General features: G+C 59.9%; 1 protein-coding gene across 4 annotated transcripts; it reads right to left on the bottom strand.

Annotated features, from left to right (window-relative positions):
* Positions 1–1,335: 1,335 nt before the first annotated feature.
* On the bottom strand, positions 1,336–20,942 carry NOTCH4 (notch receptor 4). Of its 4 annotated transcripts, XM_089334187.1 has the most exons (31): positions 20,728–20,942; positions 19,969–19,999; positions 19,812–19,925; positions 19,381–19,676; positions 18,136–18,483; positions 17,901–18,023; positions 17,567–17,803; positions 17,289–17,444; positions 16,812–17,006; positions 15,563–15,676; positions 14,728–14,841; positions 14,526–14,648; positions 13,510–13,669; positions 12,802–12,947; positions 12,375–12,527; positions 12,104–12,221; positions 11,794–11,881; positions 11,297–11,450; positions 10,347–10,531; positions 8,648–8,900; positions 8,282–8,394; positions 6,976–7,499; positions 6,076–6,459; positions 5,803–5,978; positions 5,068–5,287; positions 4,814–4,886; positions 4,582–4,720; positions 3,705–4,000; positions 3,340–3,487; positions 2,747–2,844; positions 1,336–2,573 (listed from the first exon to the last, which is right to left on the bottom strand). In XM_089334187.1, the coding sequence occupies exons 1-31, from the start codon at positions 20,798–20,800 to the stop codon at positions 1,863–1,865; spliced, it is 6,063 nt and encodes a 2,020-aa protein (XP_089190313.1). In that variant the 5' UTR covers positions 20,801–20,942; the 3' UTR covers positions 1,336–1,862. The 4 variants fall into 4 exon arrangements, with proteins under 4 accessions (XP_089190313.1, XP_089190315.1, XP_089190314.1 ...); XM_089334189.1 differs by lacking the exon at positions 18,136–18,483; XM_089334188.1 differs by lacking the exon at positions 19,969–19,999 and having other exon boundaries at positions 19,812–19,893.
* Between the last annotated feature and the right edge of the window lie 1,227 nt (positions 20,943–22,169).

Below are 22,169 nucleotides of genomic sequence, written 5' to 3'. Positions count from 1 at the left end.
TGGGGGTGAGCTGGGGGCTGGACGCCTGGGTACTGAGCAGGAAGCTGGGTTCCTGGTCAGCCCCCCCACGGGCCCCGCCCATCCCTGTCAACTTCCTCCATTCTCTTTTCCCACCCAAACGGCTCCTTTGACCTCTCCCCAGGGGAGCACAGAGGCTGGGAAAAACTTTCCCAGCTGCAGGAGTGAAGGGGGCTCTTGGTGGAAGCGGACTCCTGGCCTTCTCGTCTCCAAAGCCTCGGTGGCCCCCCCAAACCGTGGCTCTGCTCCCTCCACCCCCTTCAGTTCTTTCTGTCAACACAGGAACTAGTTACACAGGAAGTGGTTTCAGTCCTCAGAATCTCCCTCCCCCCAGCCTGGTCCCTTCACTCCTTCAGGCCGACCCTGATAGCTTGCCCTGCCTCTCCCAGGCAAATTGGGACTGGCAGGAACGTGGGTCCACTGGAAGCAGGGGGTCTTCAGACCCAGGATGTCAGGCTCTCAAATACATGCGTGTACTCCTAGTGCTGGGTCCTACACACAGGCCTTTAGTGAACGTGGAATGACCCTGCCCTCGGTGTTTAAGGTCGATGGGGTGCGTTCTGGTAACTCAGTGCAGTCAAGAAGGGGCAGGGGAAGACATCTCTTTGGTCATGAAATTGGGAGGGGTTAGAAATGGAAAAGGGAGAGGACTGGGCTCCGGGCTCCGTCTTTGATAATGCTAGATGGCTCACTGGCACCGAAGCGGGAGCAAGATACACTTGGAACCTCCAATGGCTACCTGCAATGTTGGGGGGTTACAGCTGAGTGACTTGGAACACGGAATGTGATGAGATCTGGTTCTACCATTCAGCGCCTGCAATCCTGGGCAAATAGAATCTCGGTGCCCGCTTTTTTGCAAGATGGAGTTTTTATCACACCTAACTCATGTTAGGATTCATTGTAATAAAGCACTTGGCACATAGTGAACACCTGGTAAGTGACTATTTTTGGTTTTCAAGATGCCTTGTGCCTCTTTAACATTAAACAGGTGTAACCATGTTGCTGAAAGGGGGCTAGCACATCAGATGCTCTCTCCATCTTCCTCTGCTTGACTGAATGAAGGCCTTAGGGAGACTCCTGAGTGGCTACCACGGAATGCCCTTGGACTGGAGGGAAACCGTGTGTGTGGGGTCTCCCTGGGCTAGTGGGCTGCTGCTTTCAGGTAATGCTCTAAATTCACATGGGACTCCCCAAATCTATTCATTGCTGTTCTTAAAGACCCCATGAAAATGCTGAGCCGAAATTCTAAAAACACACATAGTCACTCCTATATTTTTTTGCCATTGCGTTCTCCGACCCCCCCCAAAAAAAGTAACATTTTAAATGAGCTTTTATTTATTATAGATGACAAATTTGGGGTTCTTTAAATAGAGTTCGCTTTGTTTGTTAGAATGACTTCATGCCTGCAGTTTTCTTGTTGGGGATGGGGAAGAGGGTGGTCCTTGGCCGCCCACGGCATCTACACAGTGCCTGGCGCGCAGTAGGTGTTTAATAAATACTTGTGGTCCATTTGTGGGCGGAGGGGGTAACGGGCGGTAGAGGCTCCCTTTGGAAACCATATATAGGAAAGACCAGCTTCTGTCCTATCGGCTTGTAGTTCTTACTCTGTCCTGTGGCCTCTCACCCGTATTTTCTGGGAGAGGGACAGGGCCTGCCTCCTTCCCAGAGCTGCAGCTTCTCCACGTGCAAGGCGACGCCAAGTCTGGTGGGCATACTCATTTTGGGAGGGGACGCGAATTCGTGACGTCTCCCTTTCGGGGCTCGATCTGAGACCCTTAGCCTTCCAGACTTCCCGTCCTGTAACGGGTGGTAATTTTTAGGACCCCGCCCCTCCGCGTAGCCTTCTATTTCTGAGTCTCTTCTCCCGCAATTAAAGGCATCGCTCGGTCGCTCGGAAGACCCCAGACAACGTGAGGGGATCCCCGCTCAGGGGACGGAGTGAGGCACGGAAGCGGGATCGGAGTGGCGGAGGCGGGCTCGCAGGCTCCCAGGGCCACCCAATCACAGGGCCAATCGTTCGCTGAGGCCCCGCCTCCACACCCCGCCGCGACCCCGGATCTTCCTCGCGCCGTCTCGGGGTGGGGCCGAGGCCCGCGCATGCCCGCAGAATACCTACGGCCGCGCGGGGGCGGGCCTCCCGCAGCCCCTCCGGATACGCTCCGGCAACGCGAGTGCGCCCCGCCCCTGCGCGCGGCCAAGTCTACGGACAAAGCGCGCGCTGGCAAGCAAGCTCCGCCCCCACGCGGGCCTGCCCCCGCTGACAGCGTCCGGCTGCGCGGCAGAGCCCCGCCTCCGCGCGGAGGCACGCTCGCTGACGCAGTCCGTGCGCGCGGGAGGGCGCCGGCTTCACGGCCCGGCGAGGCTTTGTGACGTGATTCTAGTGGCTCCGCCCCCTCCAGCAGCGTCAGCAGATCCCAGTGGTTCCGCTGGCGGGCGATGTCCCCGGGCGCTAGGCCGGCCTGGTCCCTTAGTCCTCGGGCCGCCCCGAGCGCCAGCAGCAGTTGGGCTACCTCCACCGCTCCTTCCCGGGCCGCCAGGAACAGCGGCGTTTGCTCCTGTGAGGGAGAAGACAGCAGGGGGCGCTGTCAGGGGCGGCCACGCCCACAGGACTAGCCCTTCCTGACTGCGACCTACTGGTCCCTCCCCCTCCAGGTTTTGCAGGATTCCCGCGCTTTACATCTCGACTGCACCCCAGTGTCTTTGTGAGGGGCCTGCTGCCCGGCCTGACCCTATTGTCCTGGGCGTCTTTGTCGGCTCCGGCCTGGAGGAGGGAGCGGGCGGCGCGGGCGTTGTTCACAGCAGCGGCCCAGTGCAGCGCGGTTTTCCCTAGGAGACAATGCGGAAGGTTGTCACGCCGCGGCTGGGGGGCAGACTCCTGGGTTCCGGTTTCCCACGGTGCTGGCTTTGGAGGAAGGGCTACTGGGTCTGTGAAAGGCGGAAAGGGTTGCCCCGGCGACCGCCGGCGGGCAGGAAGCGGTGCCCTGGTGACGTCACTGGCGCTCGGGAGGGACAATGGGGCATTGTTTTGGGGTCTGTGGGACCCGGAGACCACCTCCTCCCACGAGACCCCGCTCCTTTCGCGGACTTTGCTCCATCAGCTCTCCGTGGCCTGGGGCGGTGTGTGTGTGTGTTTGTGGCTGAGGATGGGGGAGGGGTGGCGCTCACCGGCTCCCTACTGCCACTGCACAGCCGGGTTACCATCATGACAGGTGCCAGGGGCTGTCCCAGCCTCCAGCTGCTCTCTCTGCTGCTCCTGTGTTTGGCACCTCCTGTCATACCCCATCTGCACATTCTCTGTAACACATCCCCACCGCTCCGTACCCCATTTATCTCTGGCCCCCACATCTGCTCGGGCTGCAAGCAGCTCTTCAACCAGGTCCTCCACTGCCAGCCGGGCGGCCAGCATCAGTGGTGTGGTGCCGTCCTCTGTGCGCGCGTCCACTGCGGTCTGTCTGCTGCGGAGTAGAAGCTGTAGGGACAGAGAAGGCCGGATACCCTGGGGCACCGTGAACCGGTCCATGTCTCACATGTTCAGCTTCCCAGACCATATTTAGATATCTTCAGTAATTTCTCCTTCAGGTTCCAAATCGGTTTCCCTCTTTGTTAAGCCCCGGGGGATGCGTCAGCCCAGCTTTCCTCTGAAGCTGGTCCCACTCCCTTGACGGCCCCCCCCAGTAGATGCTGACCTGGCAGACTTCCCGGGCGTCAGCAGCCACAGCAGCATGGAGGGGGGTGCGCCCTGCCCGGTCTGGCTGGTTAGGGTTGGCTCCAGCCTCGAGGAGTCGACGTGCCGTGGTTGGCCGCGAGAACCGGGCAGCCAGGTGCAGGGGGGTCTCCCCAGTGCCCACGGTGTGAGCCTGGGGGCAGGACCCCCCATCCAGAAGAGACTCCCAGGGCTCAGGACCTCCCAGCCAGGTCCCCTGGAAAATCTTGGACTCCATGCCCCCGCAGCAGACTGCTGACATCAGGGGGGTCACCCCATCTGTGTGTGGGTAATACATGAGTAACAGGTCAGACAGAGGACGCATCCGGGGGAGGGGTGAACCTGGAGGCTCAGGGGAACCACAGCTGGAGGGGTCAGGAGGCTATGTGATGGCTGTTGATTTTGTGTGGTTTTAATTGAGTGACTTCTCTAACTTTTCTCTGAGCTCTAAGTTTCCTCATCTGGAAAAGGAGTCAGCCCACGTTCCTTCACATTCCAGGGCATCGGTTCTTGAACTGGAGCCCTTACGGGATGCCGGCGCTGCAGGTCGGCTTTAACCTGCCGCGCCACAGTGCTGGCCCCGTGGCCTCTGTTCTCAGACTCGAGTCTGATCAGACTCACGTGGCGTGCTCAGGAAAGCACCGATCGCTCAACATCTCCAGTTTCTGAAGCAGCTGCGTTTCTGAGAGATGCCAAGCGATGCGGATTCTGCAGTCTGCAGCCCAGACTGTGAGATCAGTGTCCTTAGGCACCTGTTAACGTTCAGTGCCTCCAGTTCTGACACTAAAGGACTTTGTGCTTCTAAAGTTCAAAGCAGGGTCCCCCCCCCGCCATGTTCTTGTCTGGGTTGGCTCACCTACCCGGCCCACAGGTGTCCACGTCGGGGGCCTCCATCTCCGACTCTTGGGGAGGAGTGAGCATGGCTGCCTGGGGGAGCACCCCACAGCCACCGCTCAGGTGCCACAGCTGGCACTTGGGGGCTGGGGCTGTTTCTTCAGCCTTTGGGGCAAGAGTAAGAGTCAGTGAAGGCGACTTTTCATCCCCTCCATCCCCTCGGGACCATTCTGGCCCCAGCCTTTTCGCTGGGCCTACCTCCTCTCCCTCCTCAGGGCCCGAGCACATCACAACTCCGTCCTCTTCAACTTCCGCCTCTGGCTTCAGCGTCCTGCCAGGGGGAAAGTGGAGGGTCCATGGGGTTAGGACCATCGGGGTCCTAACCCTCCCTCCCCACCTTCAACATCTGCACTGGAATTGCTCACTTGTGGTCAAGAGAGGCTTCACAGGAGAGACCCCTCCCTGACTCCCTTCCTCCCGAACCTCCCAGAGCCCAGGTTCCTCATTCTCACTCGAGACCGATGCTGTCCTCGCCCAGTGGGGGCCGGCGGCGGCGGGGAGCTGGCTGAGTCCGTGGCCGGCGAGTGAAGCCAGGCGGCAGCCAGAGGGCCCCGTGCTCTCGGCGTCGACGCCGGACGAGCTGGAGGACGAGAAGAGCCCCAAGGACCAGAAGAAGCACCCCGGCCACTGGGGAGCACAGCACGGGCCAGGGGAGCTGGCTGGCGGGGGGCGCTGGTGGGAGAGAGAGAAGTCAGGTCACTCCTGGAGACTGGCCACTCTTGGGAGAGCTTCGGGCAGACGCAGTAACGCCCTGTGCCTCAGTGTCTTCCTCTGTACAGTGGGATAGAGTGCCTGCTTCAAGGGGTTGTAGGGAGCGTTGAATGAGTTAATAACGTGAAATGCTTAGCCCAAGGCACATCGTAAGCACACTGTCACGACTATTATGCATTCACGTGCTGTGAACTGATACGGAGACCACTGGATCCTCTGCTTCAGTAAAGTTAAGGCAGACGCCAGGGCTTGTGGGAGAGGTTGGGAGACAGCACTTAGGGACATAAGGATGGAGACTGCAGCACCGGACTGGAGGAGCTCCAGTTTGAGAAGGAGGTGTTGGGGTTTAGGACCTAAGTCCCCGCAAAGAACATTTTTGGTCTAGCTATCCTGTCCCATTCACTCTCTCCTGCCTGTGCCAGCGTGAGAGCTAGCTGGGGAGCAAAAGTGGGGGGAAATGGCAGGGGACCACCTACCAGTGCCTGCATGAGGGTGGGCAGCCAGGAGGGGTCCAGGCAGCAGAGGCTCCAGGGCCCCTACTGCAGCCAGCGCAGCCAGGAAGCGGAGCAGGAGCCCAGGGTCCCAGGGACAGCGGGATGCGGGGTGGTCAGGGCCACAGTGGGACAAATCCACACCCATCACCACCACAAACCTGTGGGAGAGGTACCTCAGAGATCCCAGTATCAGGCTCTGGCTCCCTTCTTGCCCTCTGCCCTGTTTAAAAAAACCACGTCCTGCCCAAGCCTTACCCAGCACCAAGGGTGTCTGTCTCCTTGCCCAGGGGCTGTGGGTGAGGGGCTGCTCTCTCCTGATGAGAGGGGTCCCGAGTTCCTCCCAGCTCTTCTTCGGCCCGGGCCCCAGGGTAGGGGAACACCATGTCCCGGCCATCACCATCCCGCTTCACCCAGAGTCCCACCCTCAGAGTCAGGGACAGCACACGGGCCAGGGCCAGCAGCTGCTGCTCCAGGGCTGAGGGGCTCAGCACCACCAGCAGGGCCAGGGAGGGCCCCCACTCAGAGTCCCCGTCCTCGGGCCTGCAGTCACCCCCGTCCCAGCCGCATTCCGCGGTGTTGCAGCCTTTCTCACAGTGCCCGTTGTGGAAGTGGTCGCGGCAGAACTGGTCGTAGGCTGGACTGTGGGGTGAGGAGAGAGGGAACTCAGGACGCCCCCACAAAAACCTGACTCCCCACCATACCCCAGAGGGAATTGCTGATAGTTCCTGGCCTCTGGGACTCTAGTTGCTAAAGAGGGGCAGCTGTGGCGCTCTGGGTGGGGCAGACACCCTGATGTCAACGTACATGACATATGCCCATCTCCTAAGACCATCGTCTCTCCATACCCACCCTGAGCTCCCTGTCTTCCTGAACTAGGGTCCAAGGCCTTTATGGCAGCTGCACCAAAGGAGGCAGACTTGAGGTCTGACCACCCACAACTCTCAGAAGCCCAGACAAAGACCCGTGCCCCACACCAGGCATCCAGGCCACCTCATTGTGCTGGGTTGGAGCCCAGCCCACTTCACAGTGGTTATGAGCTACGACGATCCCCGGAGCCTGAGGCTGCACCCACACCTTGACTCAGAAGCACCCATGTCCGTCCTCCTCACCTCCTCTGCCCCCCACTCTCCCCTGCTCCCGAGGATGGAGGCTCACGTGCAGGTCGGAGGAGTCTCGCAGTCATAGCCATCAAACAGACACTCTTCCGAGTCACACTGTGGGTGGCACTGCCCATCCCGGAAGAGAAGCCAGCACCGGGAGTGGGAAGGGCACCCTTTCCAGGGGTCCGGGACCCCCAGGGAGCAATCGCCTCCGTCCCAGTTTCCTCCCGGGCCACTGCAGCCAGCGTCACAAGCCCCGTCTCCTCCTCTGCCCTCACACCCCTTCGCACCGGGCCTCTGACATCGGGGCCCTGGGGAGTCGGGAGGGCAGGAGCACCGAAAGCCCGGGCCCCCCAACCCAGGACTCTCTGAGCAGCTGCCGTTGTGCAGGCATGGCGAGGGGGGGCCACAGCCTTGAGGAGCCAGTGGGGTCAGGCAGTCGGGGTCCCCATAGCCATTGAGGCAGGCGCAGAGGGGCGGCAAGCCTGGCTTAGGGGAGGGCAGGCACAGGCCTCCATGGTGGCAGTGGTGGAGGCCGCAGGGAGGGGCTCTGTGGCTGCAGGTGGGGCCTTCAAAACCCTGTGGAGGGGATGAGAGATGTTAAGCAAAGACCTGGCCTTATTTTTCCACGTTCCCTACTCAAGCAGACCACTCCTGGTTAAGATAGCACAGAGGCTCCTAGATTCTCACACGTGAAGGATCTTGGAGGCCGTCAAGTTAATCATTTTCTGGGTGTTGGAGCCATGTCTCAGGGTCACTTCACCTGGTAAGGCTAGGTGAGCCACAGCTGTGTGCAACGCTGGCATCCTATGCACATCCTGGGAGACTACCCAGTTAACAGAGAGGAACTCTTACGTTATCTTAATCCTTGGAGACAGGATTAAATACTTCCTTCTTCCTCTTGGAGACAGAGGAGGGCATAAGTAGATGTAAGTTGTTAACATAATTCTTGAGTAGGTTTATGGGTGTTAAACCGTGAGAAAAATAAAATAAGCATGCCCGGCACACACCAATGTGAGAATATCATGAACCAAGGTTTAAGATGAATCCCGTTCCATGCACCTGAGGCCCATAAACACACACACATACACAGAATTAAAAGAACTTCTCCAAGGCCATCCGGCTTGACCTTGGGGAGCTTTTTGCTGTCCCTTAGACAATGTCTGTGATTTCTGAAAATTCTATTCACGATACAGCAGATCCTGCCTTCCCCCTCCTGCATCACCATGAACTTGAGATGGTTTCTCCAGCACAGTCCCCACGCCGGTGCTTGCCTTGCCTCCCTCTAGGATTCCAGCTCAGATGTCCTTGCCTTATATCAGTGCAGGGGCAGCAGAGAAAGCAGCTTTGTGGTCACGTACCTTGGGGCAGTGGCAAGTGAAACCTGGGGGCTGTCCAGCTGTGGCCTCACAGGACCCTCCGTGGGAGCAGGGCTGGCTCTGGCAGGGGTCGATCTCCACCTCACACCACTGCCCTGTGGCAAGGGGTGAGGTTAGATGTCACACTGCACCAGTCACCGCCTCCCTCCTAACTCACTCCTGGGAGTCGGCCCAGCACTAGGCTTGCAGACAGAGGGCTCCTGGGGCATCTTCTGTGGGGGGAGGGGGATGTGGAAGAAGTGGGCTGGGCAAGATGGCGAGGCTGCCTTATGGGTAGGGTTTGTCTGGATGTCCCCAGTCTACTTGGCTGTGCCCAGAGGTTCCTGTGTCCTCCATCCCAGGCCTCACCTGTGTGTCCAGGCAGACACTGGCAGTAGAAGGCGTTGGCCAGAGAGTGGCAGGCGGCGGTGCCTGTAGGATGGCAGGGCCGCTCCAGACACTCGTCCACGTCCCCCTCACAGCGTAGCCCCACAAAGCCCGGAGGGCAAGCACAGTGGAAGCCTCCAGGTGTGGGAGTGCAGGTTCCCTGGTTGTGACAGGGTTGGGACTGGCAAGCGTCGGGTTCCTTTGAGCAGTTCTGTCCACTGTAGCCTGGGGCACACTGCAGATGGAGTCAGACAGGGAGCCAAGCATGAGTCCAGCTGGCATTACAAGGTGCCCAGCCAGAGACAGCTGCCTGCCCCCACCACCTCATCTTCCAGCTCACCAGCATCACCCAATTCTGCAGAGCTTAACCCTTCGGTCTCAACTTCGCATGACACACGATTGTGCAACAGCGCACCACCCTCCCCCATGTGTGACACATGGCCACTCACCATAGCCCAGTCTTGGCGAAACTTCATCCTAGCATCTATTAAATGCCTACTTTGTGCCAGAGGCTGTGTTAGGCACAGGAAATACAAAGACAATGAGAGAAGGTGCCTGTTTCCGTGAAGCTCTTAGTCAATCCGAGGAGAAGGCATTTGTTGCATGATTTATACCCATAACCTCATGAAACCTTCCCAGCAACACTTTACTTGGATTGTCCCGCTTGATCTCCACTTTACAGACAAAAACCCTAAGTGCCCTGGAAGATTAAGTGACTGTGACTCCATGCCCAGTGCCCTTCAACCCTCATCTGATTGCTTCACGCTGCTCTGCTAGGAAGAAAAGGGTCATCAGAAAGATCTACACCATGTGCAGGTTTCCTGCAAGGGGCAGGAGTGCTAGCAAGGACTGGGAGCCAGGCCATGACCAGGGAGCAGGGGTGTGGGTGGGGGCTGGGAACCTCCGGAGGAGGACATGCTATGATCACTGTGGATCAATGCGTTGCTTTTGGATGTGTTTAAAAGCATTCACGACAAAAGGTTAAAATAAAAAGGAAAAGTGAAAGGGCGTGGGTTAGGGGATCTGCGTGGTGCTTTCTTCCAAAGGTTGTGGTTCTGAGCACAGGAATCCGGCCGCTTGGACTTGGATCCCAGCTTTGCGTCTCCGGACTTGGTGACCTGGACCACCAAGGAGAGGCTCTTGCCTGGCCTGGGGAGACCTTGAGTGCTCTTCCTGGGCACCCCCACTGTGGAAGGCCATTCCTGGCAGAGGCAACAGCGGCGATAAAGGCAGGAATCAAGGCTCTGCCTGCCAGCAGCACGTTGGTGCGGGTGGGGATGGGGAGGCCTGAGAGGCAGGTAGTGCTGGGCCAGGCAGGGCCATTCTGAAAAGAAGTGAGCGGCCACTGCAGGGCGGCGGGCAGGACAGCGACAGCCAGCTTGACGTTTTCAGGCGAGGAATGGGGCAGACTGGAAGCTACAGGACAAGTGTGCAGGCAAGGGCAGAAGTTAGGAGGCTGGTGCAGGCATCCGGGTAAATGCAACACAGGTCTGGACAGAGAAGGAAGGGAAAGGATGGAGTGGAGAAACGCTTAGGCAGGAGGATGGCGTGTCTTGGCGGTTGGGTGGATGTGTAGGGCACAGGAAAGGAGGAACTGGCTACCTTGGGTTCCCCCTCCCCCTCACGGTCTCCCACATCCAGCCTACCCTGGTCCTCTCTCCCCGCTCTAAGACTCTCTCACCTGGCAGAGATACCCATTGGCCTGGGCCACACAGGTGGCCCCATGCTGGCAAGGCCTGGACTCACAAGGGTTCACATTATCCTGGCACAAGCTGCCTTGGAATCCAGGCTGGCAGTGGCAGAAATAGGAGGTGCCGCTGTCAATACAGAGGCCTCCATTCTGGCACAGGGAAGGGACGTCTGTGCCTGGCGGGAGAAGTAAACAGGGGGACAGGTGAACACACAGTAGGAGGAAAGGTGTCCAGGGGCCCAGACATTGAGAAAAGAGGCCTATTCCCCGTGGGGGCCACTGGCATTCCTGGGTGGAGGCCACTCTGAGCCTGGGCAGATGAGAACATCAAGTTCCTCTCTCTTGCCCTTTCGGCCAGCACTGGCGAATGGCGAGATGTCTCTTTTTAAGCGTATTGCAATGTTACAAGCATCTGCTTCCTTGGTTTAGAACAAATCTTAAGAAAGAATGCCAGGGAGACTTCCAGTCGGGGTGCGTGGCTTAACTCGTGGCCCCAACTGTCTCTTGAGTTTTGCGTCTTTGCTGTTCTCTCCTTTTGATTGCATTGGTCTTGCCCCGACCCCCACAACAGTCTCTTTCCCAAGCTCCTCCCAGACCAAAGCTTAATTGGATGAGGAGGGCTCACAAGGGGGCTGGCATAACCTCAGGCCGAGTAGGGTGTGTGTGTGTGTAGCTGTGATGATCATGACATCACTGGGCGCTTCCCAGTAAGTGCCTGGTGGCTCTGCTGCTCACTGGGCTGGTTGGGGGTGTTTGATTTGTGTTCAGTGCCTGGACGGACTTGCCCAGGCGCTGAACCGTGGAATCGGTAACTGTGTTTGGTCTGTGTTGTTTTTGCCTCTTAGTCGGTGATGTGCGTGGCTGCCCTGAGGGATGGTGTCGAGGAGGACACCCTCTTTTTCCTTGTCCGCCCCCCACCCTGTTGTCCTTTGGGCTGGTACCTTGGCTCAGCGCAGCCCTCTGGCAGGGGGAGAGAGGCACGTTGCAGAGAGGCCCCGTCCATCCCTGGAGGCACAGGCAGTGAAAAGAGGGCCCAGCCTGGAGGCAGTGGGAGCTGTGTAGACAGGGCTTCTGGGCACATAAGTCCACCAGTGTCTGGGGGTTGGAGGGAGCATGAGGCAGGTCAGAGCACCAGGGCGGCGAGCACAGACACAGTCCTTTGCCAATGGCACCTTTTTCTCTCCTGAATGGCCTGGGATTAGCTGACCACCCCCCACCCCCACACACACACAAAGGGCTTTCCTTTGATACCCCCAGCCCAGAACAGCCCCTGGGGCTGGGAACTCATTCAGTCCTTCCTCCTCCTTCACACGAACCTCAGGCTGGAGCTCCATACCCCTTTCCTGTGGGCCCCCTCCCAGGCTGCCTGGACGAGACCCCACTGACCAGAGCTCTCCAGCCGACCCCTCCTCAGCACAGGTGGCTCAGGGGTCCTCACCTGGCAACTGCCCCCTGTGTAGCCAGGGGGGCAGAGGCAGCGGGGCCCCTGAGGGCTGTCTTGGCAGGTTGCCTGGTTCCTACAAGGACTGGACAAGACAGGGGTGCAGTGGGAAGAAGTTCTGGGGAATGTGGGGAGGGATGTGTGATGTGTGGGGGGACAACCATTGGAGAGAGGCCGACTGGGAGGGAAGGAGACTGAGGAGTAGGGGTGTGGAGTTGAGGCGGCTTGGAGCCCAGGGGCAGATGGAGAAGGAGGTGGGAAGGCTGAGGGGCTCCTCCCCGCCCCAGAGTCTTTGTGCTCTGCTCACCTGTCTGCACAGCTAGGGCGGATCCTTCCCTCGCAGCGTGGGCCCTGGAAGCCCATGACACAGAGGCAAAAGGAGGTGCCCGGCCTGCTCACACAGGTACCTCCATTGAGGCATGGAGCTGGAGAGAGGAAACTGTTGTTACACTGCACACAGAACATATACCCCCCACCAAAACAACAGCTCACGCCTTCCAAGGAGTTCTTTAAAAAGATGGCTGCCCGGTTCTTCCACCCGCTAGGACACAGCACCCCAGGTCTCGGCGGGCACTCACCAGACACACAGTGGTCAGTGCTGGTTTGGCACTGGGGTCCCGTGTGGCTTGCAGGGCAGGTGCAGGAGTAGCCCCCAGGGCTGGGGCTGCAGGAACCACCATTAAGACAGGGCCCTGAGTGACAAGCTGTTACCTCCTCACTACAGGTGGGCCCTGGGGAAAACAGGTGGGTCCTTCCCTCTACCCTCCTCCTCTTCCCTCTCCCCTTCCTCCTCATCCCCAACCCTACCATTCTCCCTCACCCAGCCTCTTTTCTACTCCTCCCTCCAGTATGCGCCACCACCACCCTGCACATCACCTGTGCCCCTGCAGCCCATGCCCAGTTCTCCTTGGTGGTGACTGAGACACTGAGCCCTTGGACACATGCCTTGCCTTTCATGTAGGGGGTGACCAGCCCAGAGTATATATGGCTTAGGGAGGGCCTCACCTGTGTAGCCTGCGGGGCAGGTGCAGTTGTAGCCAGAGGCCTGGGGGTAGCAGGTCCCCCCGTGGGCACAGGGTGCAGAGACACAGCCCCCCAGCTCTGCCTCACACTCTGGCCCTGTCCAACCCACATCACACACACACGAGGATCTGGTCAGAAAGAGAAAGAGGAAGGTGTTTCTCCTCTCCTGGTGCATCGCCCCCCTGCCATTGGTTGGACTCCTGTGCCCCCCTCTTTGGCCTCTCTCTTAGGGACATTGCTCTCAGCATCACCCTTCTCCTCTGCACAGCTTCCTCTGGCTCGTTTTCTCCAGTTGTATATATGGATGCATTCCTTCTCTAAGTTCACAGTGTCTGTTTTTTATTTGCCATTGGAGTGAAAGCTCCCTGCGGGCAGCCGCTTCAGTGCCCAGAGGAGCGTCCGCCTGAAGTGGATGCTCAGTGCTGTTTGTGGCCCTGGGACTCACTACCCTTCTTTCTGCTCTGGCCTCCTGGCCCTCTGTTTCCTGCACTAGGTATGAGCTCTCCCTGCCTTGGACAGCACGTCCCAGTTGAGCCCCCGCACCTCCACCCGGCTTGCCCTAAGAACTGTGCCATCTCCTTCCTATTCTCATTGGTCATTTCCCGTAGACCCGCCCCTCCCTGGGTCTTCTCCTGCCTGGACAGAGGAGGACTCAGAGAAAGGGGCCGAGGGGGAGGGCCCGGAGGTCACCTCTGACAGTGCCCATGGTGGCAGGTGCAGTTGTCCTCAGCGGGGGCACAGCCGGGGCTTCCGTCGGGGCAGAGGCAGTGGGCCTTGTCTTCCTGGTCCTGGCATTTCTTCTTGGGCTGGCACAGGTTGGGGGCACACAGGGGGACCTCGCAGAGCTGGCCTGCGGTGGGGAGGTGGGTCAGAGAGGAAACAGAACCTCTCTCTGTCCTCGATGGGACTGCAGGCCCCTTCTTCAGTGTGAGCCACTCGCTCCCCAAGCACCTGCTTTTCAGTGGCTCCCTGTTGCCTGCTGGGTGCTGTCTAACTTCCCAGAGTGACATCTGGGATCACCTACAACATGGCCTTCGACAATGGCTGTGTTCCTCATCTTTGCCACCCCACCTCTCTCTCAGCTCCTTCAGTGGGCTCCGCTTTTCTGCCCTGCATGCCTTTGCACACGTGGCTATCTCTGGCTAAAACACGCTGCCTCACTTCTGTCTTGACACACTCCTAATCAGTTTTCTAGACTCGGCTCAGCCATCCCCTCCTCCGGGAAGCCTTCCCATCCTTGGTCTGGGTTGGTTGGTTCTTTGGGCTCGGATAGGATCCTGTGCATTCCCCTGTCTGGGGAACACCCCTCTGGGCCCATGACCACAGAGGAACCTGCTGGTCTCTGCATTAGATTCAAGGCCACTTGAGGATGGCAACTCTCTTATTCGACTTTGTGTCTGTGTCTGGTGCAGCAGGCACCTAACAGCTGCTCGCTAAGTGAGCGGGTGAATGGCTGCCCTTTAAGCTCTTCCTCTGCTGCTGAGCCCCACTCACACCATTCATGTGGGCCTTACACTCACCCCTGCCCTCGTCCCTGCGGCTGCACGCTTGTATAGGTTTTACACTGAATTAACTTTAAAGGGTACCACTCTCATTGTGTTCTCACATCCCAAACACCCACCAGTGACCTCCGCTCCACCCCAAATGGGCTCAAATATCCTACCAGTCCTCTCCAACATCCCCCCCCCCCCCCCGTTGCTGCTGACCTGTGACGCCAGAGGGGCAAAGGCAAGAGAAGCCTCCTGGGAGATCAAGGCAGCTGGCCCCAGGGGAGCAGGGGCCACTCAGACACTCATCCACCTCCGTCTCACAGCGTGGCCCTTCAAAGCCTATGGCGGAGCAGCAGGAGAGTCAGGGACCTGCACAGATGTCTGCCCCCTCCCCTCCAGCTGCTGAACCCCGGTTTACCCGGGAGACACTCGCAATGGAAGGCTCCGGGCTTGTCCTGGCACCGCCCGCCGCCAGCACAGGGGGAGCTTCTGCACTCGTCAATGTCTTCCTCGCACTGGGCGCCGGTGAACCCTGGTGGGGCAGGGAGTGGGTGGGAGAGAAGGTCAAGGGATAGCCCCTCCTCCTGCCAGGAAAGATGAACCTGTAGGGGCCCCCCGGGGGGGCATCTGGGGCAGATGGGCACGGGGCGACAGGAGGTGGTGCAGAAAAGGCAAACTCAGCCACCTGCCAGCTGCGTGGCGCTGGGCAAGCTCCTCAGCCTCTCTGGGCTCCAGTTCCCTGGTCTGATAAAGGGGAATAATGACGGCACTGCCCTCGTGGTACCAGTGGAACAGCCAAATGGCCTAATGCCTGGAAAATGCCTAGGCAAGGGCCTGGCCTGGGGTAAATGTTCAGTAAATGTGGCTGTGACCATGGCCATGACCATGTGACCCCAGACGAGGGCTGCCTGGGCAGTTTTCTCTCTGTTCAGGAGGAGCCGTGCCAAGGCAGCTTGGGACCCTGACTGTGCAGGGAGAGTACAGAGAGTACACAGGGGACTCTGCCAGAGGAGATTGGCCAGAGATGAGAAGGGTGAGATAGCAAGGGGGTTAGGGGTACAGCACAAGAGATTCTGGGTTGGGGGCAGAGAGGTTGGAGAATCAGGAACTCCAGGGTCAGGTGAGAGAGAGAGAGCGAGAGCGAGAGCGAGAGAGAGAGAGAGAGAGAGAGAGAGCGAGCTTCAAGAGCCTTGGGTCATTGCTGGGCCTGAACGCTGGGGGTCCGGAGGCCTGGGCTGGGGGTGGCTGCTCACCCGGCGGGCAGATGCACAGGAAGCCGTTGAGCAGGTCGTGGCAGTCAGCGTGGTTCAGGCAAGGAGCCGAGGCACACTCGTCCGTCTCCACCTCGCAGAGCCGCCCTTCTAAGCCTGGGCACAGGTGTCGGCAGAGGCAGAGGCTCAGCTGGGCTGGCCCTGCCGTGACTGCTGCCCGCTCTGCCTAGGAGACCTGTGTTCCAGTGGGTCTGCTGAAGGTCGGACTTGATGACCCTGGGGTCCTGTTGCTCTGTGGCCTGAGGCTCTGCCTCCTTTGGGCTGAAAGGCTGGGGAGCAGGGCACCTGCCGGGGACAGTGCCGTGTGCACATGGGATGGGGCGGTCTGTGGGCTGCAAGTAGGACAGGTGTACCTGGGGGGTATCACTCCTGCTTCTCCCTGGGCAGGCCTCCATGCCACAGGGAATCCACAGTGGGGGGACTTGAAGGGTGTTTGGGAAGCCGCGTGGCCCCCGTATTTGTTCTGTTGCTTCGGATTCACTGGGTCTCCTCGGCCTCACCCTGAACTAAGGCAGCTTCAGCCTCCAGGCTTCTCTCCTTTCTCACCTGGGGGCCTGCCTCTGAAGGGCTTTGCCATCTACAACCTCATCCCTTGGGTCTCTGAACAGTTTTCTCTTATCCTTCTGTGCTTGTCTGTGGGTGGCCTGAACCACCGTCAGGCAGCAAGGAGCAGCCCCTAGCTTGAATTTTGGCACTGCCACTTGCAAGCTGGAGGACATTAGAAAGGTCACTTAACCCCTCTGTGCCTCGGTTTCTTCACTTATAAAGCAGGCGTGGTAACAATGCTGACGTCACGGGCTCATTGGAAAGAGAAGGCATGTGAGAGGGTCAGACAAAGCAAGCTGTTGTTTCTCTGGGTTTGGGTTCTGGGTTGCAGGAGCAGAGGCCACAGCAGCAGGGGAAGTCTATTAACTGCCTCCAACCCTCCCCTGCTGGGCCGCCGACCAGGCTGTGTGCTCTGTGATGAAATGAAATGAAAGACAGCCCCCTAGAGCTGAGTGAGCAGCGCACAACTCACTGCCATCCATGCTAGCCTTCTCCTAGGGGCCAAGGGCGTCTCAGCATTTTCATTTGGGAGCAGAAGCATCGGGGGAGACTGACCCCAGCCAGCCCAGGGCGGTGCTTGCTCTGGAGCCCGCCTCCCCCACCCCCCGCACCCTTTCCACCTCTTGGGCTCAGGTCAGTTCCCTGTCCCCTCCAATACCCACCCAAGGCCGCACCCAGCTGGCACCTGGTGGGCAGAGGCAGTGGAAGGTGGCAAGTAGGTCCAGACAAGTGCTGCCGGGGTGGCAGGGCTGGGACAGACACTCGTTGTGATCGGCCTCGCAGCGGGAGCCCGTGTAGCCAGGTGGACAGAGGCAGTTGAAGGAGCCAGGGGTGTTGAGGCAGGAGCCGCCGTGTTCACAGGGACTGGGGCCTTGCTGTGCTGGGAGGAGAGGGGAGCCGGGAGTGGGAAGGGCATGGGGGGGCCAGGCTGTCAGGGGTGGTGGATGAGACCACAGTGGGGCAGATACTTGTGTCTTGAAAGACCAAGGGGTCACATCTGTGGGCCTGGAGGGCTGAGCCGGGGTGAGAGAGCCATGTAGGGAGGAGACACTGGAACTGGACCAATCCAAGGGAAATGATGTGTCCAGTCTTGCAGTGTAAAGACCAGAGGCCTGAAAAATAGGGCTGGGACTGAGAGAGTCTGGAGTGCAGGGGGCCTCACCCATCTGACACTCGTCCAGGTCCTGGTGGCAGGTGGGCCCTGAGTAGCCGGGCTGACACAGGCAGAGCGTGGAGCCCGTCAGGGGGTTGGTGCTGCACTGGGCTTCGCCGTGGCAAGGCTGACTCAGACACATGTCTTCCAGGTGGCACAGGAGGCCTGCAGGGGCAGGATGCCGGCGAGGCTCTCAGAGGCCACTCGGAGCTCCCGGCTGCCCTCTTGGTGTGTCTCTTGCCCTCCCTCTCCACCTCCCAGCTCCCGGGTGTCCCCTGTCCTCGCACCTGTGCGTCCAGGTGGGCAGAGGCAGGAGAAGGAACCCACGCGGTCTATGCAGGTGGATCCTGGGGCGCAGGTGGCAGCGAGGCAGTCGTCCAGGTTCTCCTCGCAGCCGGTGCCCCCCCAGCCGCTCACACACACGCAGTGAAAGCTGCCAGCTGAGTTCTGGCACGTGCCCCCGTTCCTGCAGCGCGCGGGGCCCTGGGCCTCACACTCGTCCACGTCTGCTGAGCAGTCCCAGCCTGCAGGGGGTGGGAAGGGGACAAGGGCTGGGTCGCGGAGCCCGTGAGGAACGGAGGCTGGGGCTGACTGTCTGCACCTCTGACTTCAACGACTCACCTGTCCAGGCCTCTGGGCAGAGGCAGGTATAGCTGCCCAGCCCGTCCTGGCAGGTGCCCCCGTTCTGACACTGGTGCCTGACGCAGTCGTCTGGATTCACGTCACAGTCCGGGCCTGTGAAACCTGGTGGGGTCGTGGGAACAGCTTGGAGAGGCCGGGGTGGACGGAGGACCCAAGGGAGACAAGCCTCCCTGCCCAGAGGGAGGGGCTGCGAGAAAACCGTGCGGGGACGCACCTGTGGGGCAGAGGCACAGGTGGAAGGGAGGGTCTGCCCCCGGCAGCAGCTGGCAGGTGCCTCCGTTCAGACAGCCCCTGTGGGGGCAGGGGCCCGCCCGGAACTCGCAGTGTGGGCCCTCCCGCCCTGCGGGGCAGAGACACTGGAAGGAGCCCAGGGTGTTGTGGCAGGAGGTGCCTTTGGGGCAGGGGCCCGGGTCCAGGAAGCACTCGTTGATGTCATGTTCACAGGTGTGGCCCTCAAAGCCGGGCGGGCAGCGGCACTGGATCTGGGGGTACGTGGCCAGACACACGCCTCCGTTGATGCAGGGGTTGGCCGAGCAGAAGTCTCGAAGCTGGCACTGCTCACCTGAGGCAGAGGGCAGAGGGCAGAGGGCAGAGGGCAGAGGGCAGAGGGCAGAGGGAGCTCTTCCCAGCTCCAGTTCCAGCTTGCTCTGTCTGGCTCACTCTGTCGAGTTTTTGTATTTCTCTTTGCCCTGTTCTTTGTCCCCTTGCCTCGGTTTTCCCATGCTGGGAGGGATATATCAGGAGAAAACAGGAACTTAAAATAGGCCTTGTACCTCATGGTGGAGCATTGCCAAGGGGCCCTGCCCGGGAACACCTGGGACACAGGGCGACCTCCTCGGGGAGGTGGACACCACCCAGCATGGGCAGCCGGGAGACGCAGGCTGGCACCTTGCCCTGCCATGGCTGACTCTGAACCCTCAGGGGAGTCATTTCAGCTCTCTGACCCTGATACCCTGATTTCTAGGTGGGTGTAATGCCCACAGGGCTGAGGAATCTCACTTCCCAGCCGTGGGCACAGTGGTAATGGCAGCAGCAGGGGAGGGGGCATGGCCACCAGTGGCCCCCCCGTCCCAGGTGCTAGGGAGTCAGTCTTTCTGGGTGGTGTCCTGGGCACCCACTGTGCAGAACAGGGGCCATTCAGATGCTCGGAATGATGAGTCTTGGAGGTTCCCCGGGATGCTGCTGGATCCAGGGGAGGCTGAGGGGGCCAGGGATAGGGTACTAGGCGGTGCATGGCACTCTTCCTTTTCAAATGTTTCACGCTTTTTGGAAATATTAGCAATCAGCACAACTTTCTGGTGGAAAGTAGGTGGCCACCAGGAGCCACTGTGTTGAGTCTCATGGCCTCTGTCCTCACAGGGCTCCCCATGTCCCAGGCTCCAGTCCCATCTTTCCCACCTCCCAGCTCAGCCCACTGCTCCTGGCTTTGCCCTCCTCACCGCCCCCCATCAGCACTCACCTGTCCACCCTGGCATGCAGGAGCACTGCGGGCGGCCAGAGGCCTGGCTGTGGCAGCGGCCCCTTCCAGAACAGAAGGAGGGAGGACAGGGGTCTTCGAGCCGGGACTGGCACCTCTCGCCAGTGAAGCCAGGGGGGCAGGTGCAGGAGAAGCCGGGGGCTGATGGAGAGGGAGGGCCAGGGGAGCCCGGGGGGGTGGGAAGCAGGGCTTGGCAGCTGCCCCCGTTCTGGCAGAGCTGGGCATCCTGGCAGGGGTCAGGAAACTGGCACGTCTCACCCAGGAAGCCTGGGGCACACCTGGGCAGGAGATGAGAGAGGAGAGCTCACGCTGCGTCCCGCCTCCCTTCCTTGCCTTTACTTGCCTCCTCCTCCTTCACCTCCTCCTCTCTCCCCCTTTCTCTCCAGGCGCCCCCTCTCACGAGGCACACTCACAGGCAGGTCCCTAGCTCCTGAGACAGGCTCAGGCAGGTGCCTCCGTTGGCACAGGGGTCTGGCAAACTCCCACACAGCAGCCCTAGGGGTGGAGAGGGAGATGACACGGAGCCCACACAGCAGCCCTAGGGGTGGAGAGGGAGATGACACGGAGCCCGGCGGTGTCTCTGTGGTTCCTCCTCCAGGTGCTGCGGAGAGACCTGCCCTGAGCAGGCTTCACACCTGCTCTAACCACCGCCTCCTCCGTGCTCCTGTGCCCATGTGCTCCCCACTCAGCCCTCCACATCGCAGGCCTCCCGGTTACTCAGCCCACCCCGCCTCCTTCCTGTTTATTCTCTGGCCTCCTGAGACCAGCCTCAGCTCCTCCCCCCGGAAGCAGGACAACGGAGACCAGGAGCGGGCGGGGGGGCGGGGGGGGGGGAGGATCCCTGGAGGTGAATGGCTGGGACTTGGAAGGGATTTCCTCCCGGAAGGGCCTCACATTGAGCCATCTGGGGGGTGGGGGTAGCTGGACTGGGAAAGGCACTTGCTGGGCTCTTGACCTTCCATGTCTGCATCTCTTGATCCCTTCTGCCCTCTTTCCCTAGCAGGTGGTCAGTCTGTTCCTTCTTCTCCTCCATGTGGCTGCAGAAGCCCCCCTGCCTCTTAGATCCAGGGCTGACTGGGTTCTCCCTTGGGGTGAGCAGCCCATCCCCCAGCCCCCTTAGCAGTCACCACCCCTGGCAGCAGGCCCAAAGCCTCTGTGCATTTCCAGGGGCAGAGCCATATCTCCCCGGGGGCTGTTCCTATTTGACCGGTGAGGATCTCCTCCATGCAGGGTCCCCTGGAAGCCCAGGACTCAGCCCTTCCTCCACCCCCCAAGCCTGGACAGTCTCCAAAGGGGGATATGCCCCCACCCTCGCACCCCATGCCTCACCTCTGCCCATCACAGCCGGGAAGCACAGCGGGGGTGGCAGCAGCAGCAGCAGGAGCAGGGAAGGGGGCTGCATTCCAGAGCCCGGGCCCCAAGCCCAGGTGCCCTCTCGCTCTTCAGGCAGGGACCCTCAGAGCCCTCGCCGAGGCAGGGCCACCGCCCCTGCTCCCACTGGCCCTTCCTCTCCTCCTCGGCCTGCTGCAAGCCTCACGTCTGAGCCGCTTCCTGAGTCACACAATGTCCTGGACACCCTAGTGATGGGGGTGTGTGTGTGTGGAGGAACCTGTGGGGGGGCGAGGGAGGGGCCTTCTGTCCCTGACAACCCCCGGGGAAGTGGGGGGGGGTTGGACAGTGTGGCTGGAGGGCAGGCGATAGGAGGGGGCTCCTGGGGGCAGCCCCAGCTTTTCTGTTTGTGGATGGGGGCTCTCTCTTCTATAGAAATGGGAAGTGCAAGCTGGCGGCCCCGTGGAACAGGGCCTGGAACCGAGGTGGGCGGTGTGAGACCGCTCTCTTCCTCTTCCCGGGAGGACGCTTCTCCGAGGATCCGCGGCTTGCCCTGATTTGAGGCCACTCACCTTGGTAGAGGGAATCCTGGGGGACTTCTGGGTCTCAGCGTGGTTGTTGCTGGGACTTCGTTTTCTCCTTCTGTGGAATGGGTGGGTGTTGGACTGGTTTGGGAGGGAAGTCTTGGCTTTCCTTTGGAGGGGCGCATATAAAACTCATTGCCAAGGATAAATGAAGGTACTCTGCTCTAAATATTGCAGTGCACATTGTCTGTACCAAACACTGAAATAAGGCAATTTCTACACCATACATCTTTGCCTCCCTCCACTGCGGAGGTCCGTAGGATGCAGTCAGAATTCAAGGGGGTGGCGTTGTGTTGCAGTGGGTGAAGCCACTGCCTGTGATGCAGGAGTGCCGGTTCAAGTCCCGGCTGCTCCTTTTTTGTTCCAGCTCCCTGCTAATGAGCCTGGGAAAGCAGCTGAAGATGACCCAAGTATTTGGGCCCCTGCTACCCATATGAGAGACCCAGATGGAGCTCCAGGCTCCTGACTTCAGCCTGGCCGAGCCCTGGCTATTGAGGCCATCTGGGGAGTGAACCAGCGGATGGAAGGTCTCTCTCTTTCTCTGTCTCTCCCCGACTCTGCCTTTCAAATAAATAAAAGAATTATTAAAAAAAAAACCTCAAGTAAATAAAATCACAAAAGGGAATTCCTTGCCTTGAAAAGTTCATCCTACTTTCTTGAGTCAACCAAAGACTTTGGGGTCAGCCACACACCAGGTTCCTCTAGCAGCAGAGAGAGCAGAGAGCCCAGGGTGGCTGGAGGTGGCAGCAGTAGCTGTGCCTCCCCGTGTTGAGGGCCCCACAGCTGTGGCCTGGGGCGCCCCGAGCACCTCCCTTGTAATGAGCATATTTCCCCAGCACACAGGTGTCCCCATCCCCA

The sequence above is a fragment of the Oryctolagus cuniculus genome, chromosome 5, assembly GCF_051225735.1.
Source record: "Oryctolagus cuniculus isolate XC-2025 breed Fujian yellow rabbit chromosome 5, ASM5122573v1, whole genome shotgun sequence".
Classification (NCBI taxonomy): domain Eukaryota; kingdom Metazoa; phylum Chordata; class Mammalia; order Lagomorpha; family Leporidae; genus Oryctolagus; species Oryctolagus cuniculus.
Note: the sequence above shows the minus strand (reverse complement) of the source record. Positions and strands in the feature narration are given on the sequence as shown.

What these genes read in the sequence shown, in the direction of transcription:
- NOTCH4 (XM_089334187.1), bottom strand. Translation starts at nt 20,800, where the DNA reads ATGCAGCCCCCTTCCCTGCTCCTGCTGCTGCTGCTGCCACCCCCGCTG. An exon ending in ACACAGGGGGCAGTTGCCAG is followed by an intron (nt 11,451 to 11,793) that starts GTGAGGACCCCT and finishes TCCAACCCCCAG; the next exon opens with ACACTGGTGGACTTATGTGC. An exon ending in CCAATGGGTATCTCTGCCAG is followed by an intron (nt 8,901 to 10,346) that starts GTGAGAGAGTCT and finishes CTCCATCTGCAG; the next exon opens with TGTGCCCCAGGCTACAGTGG.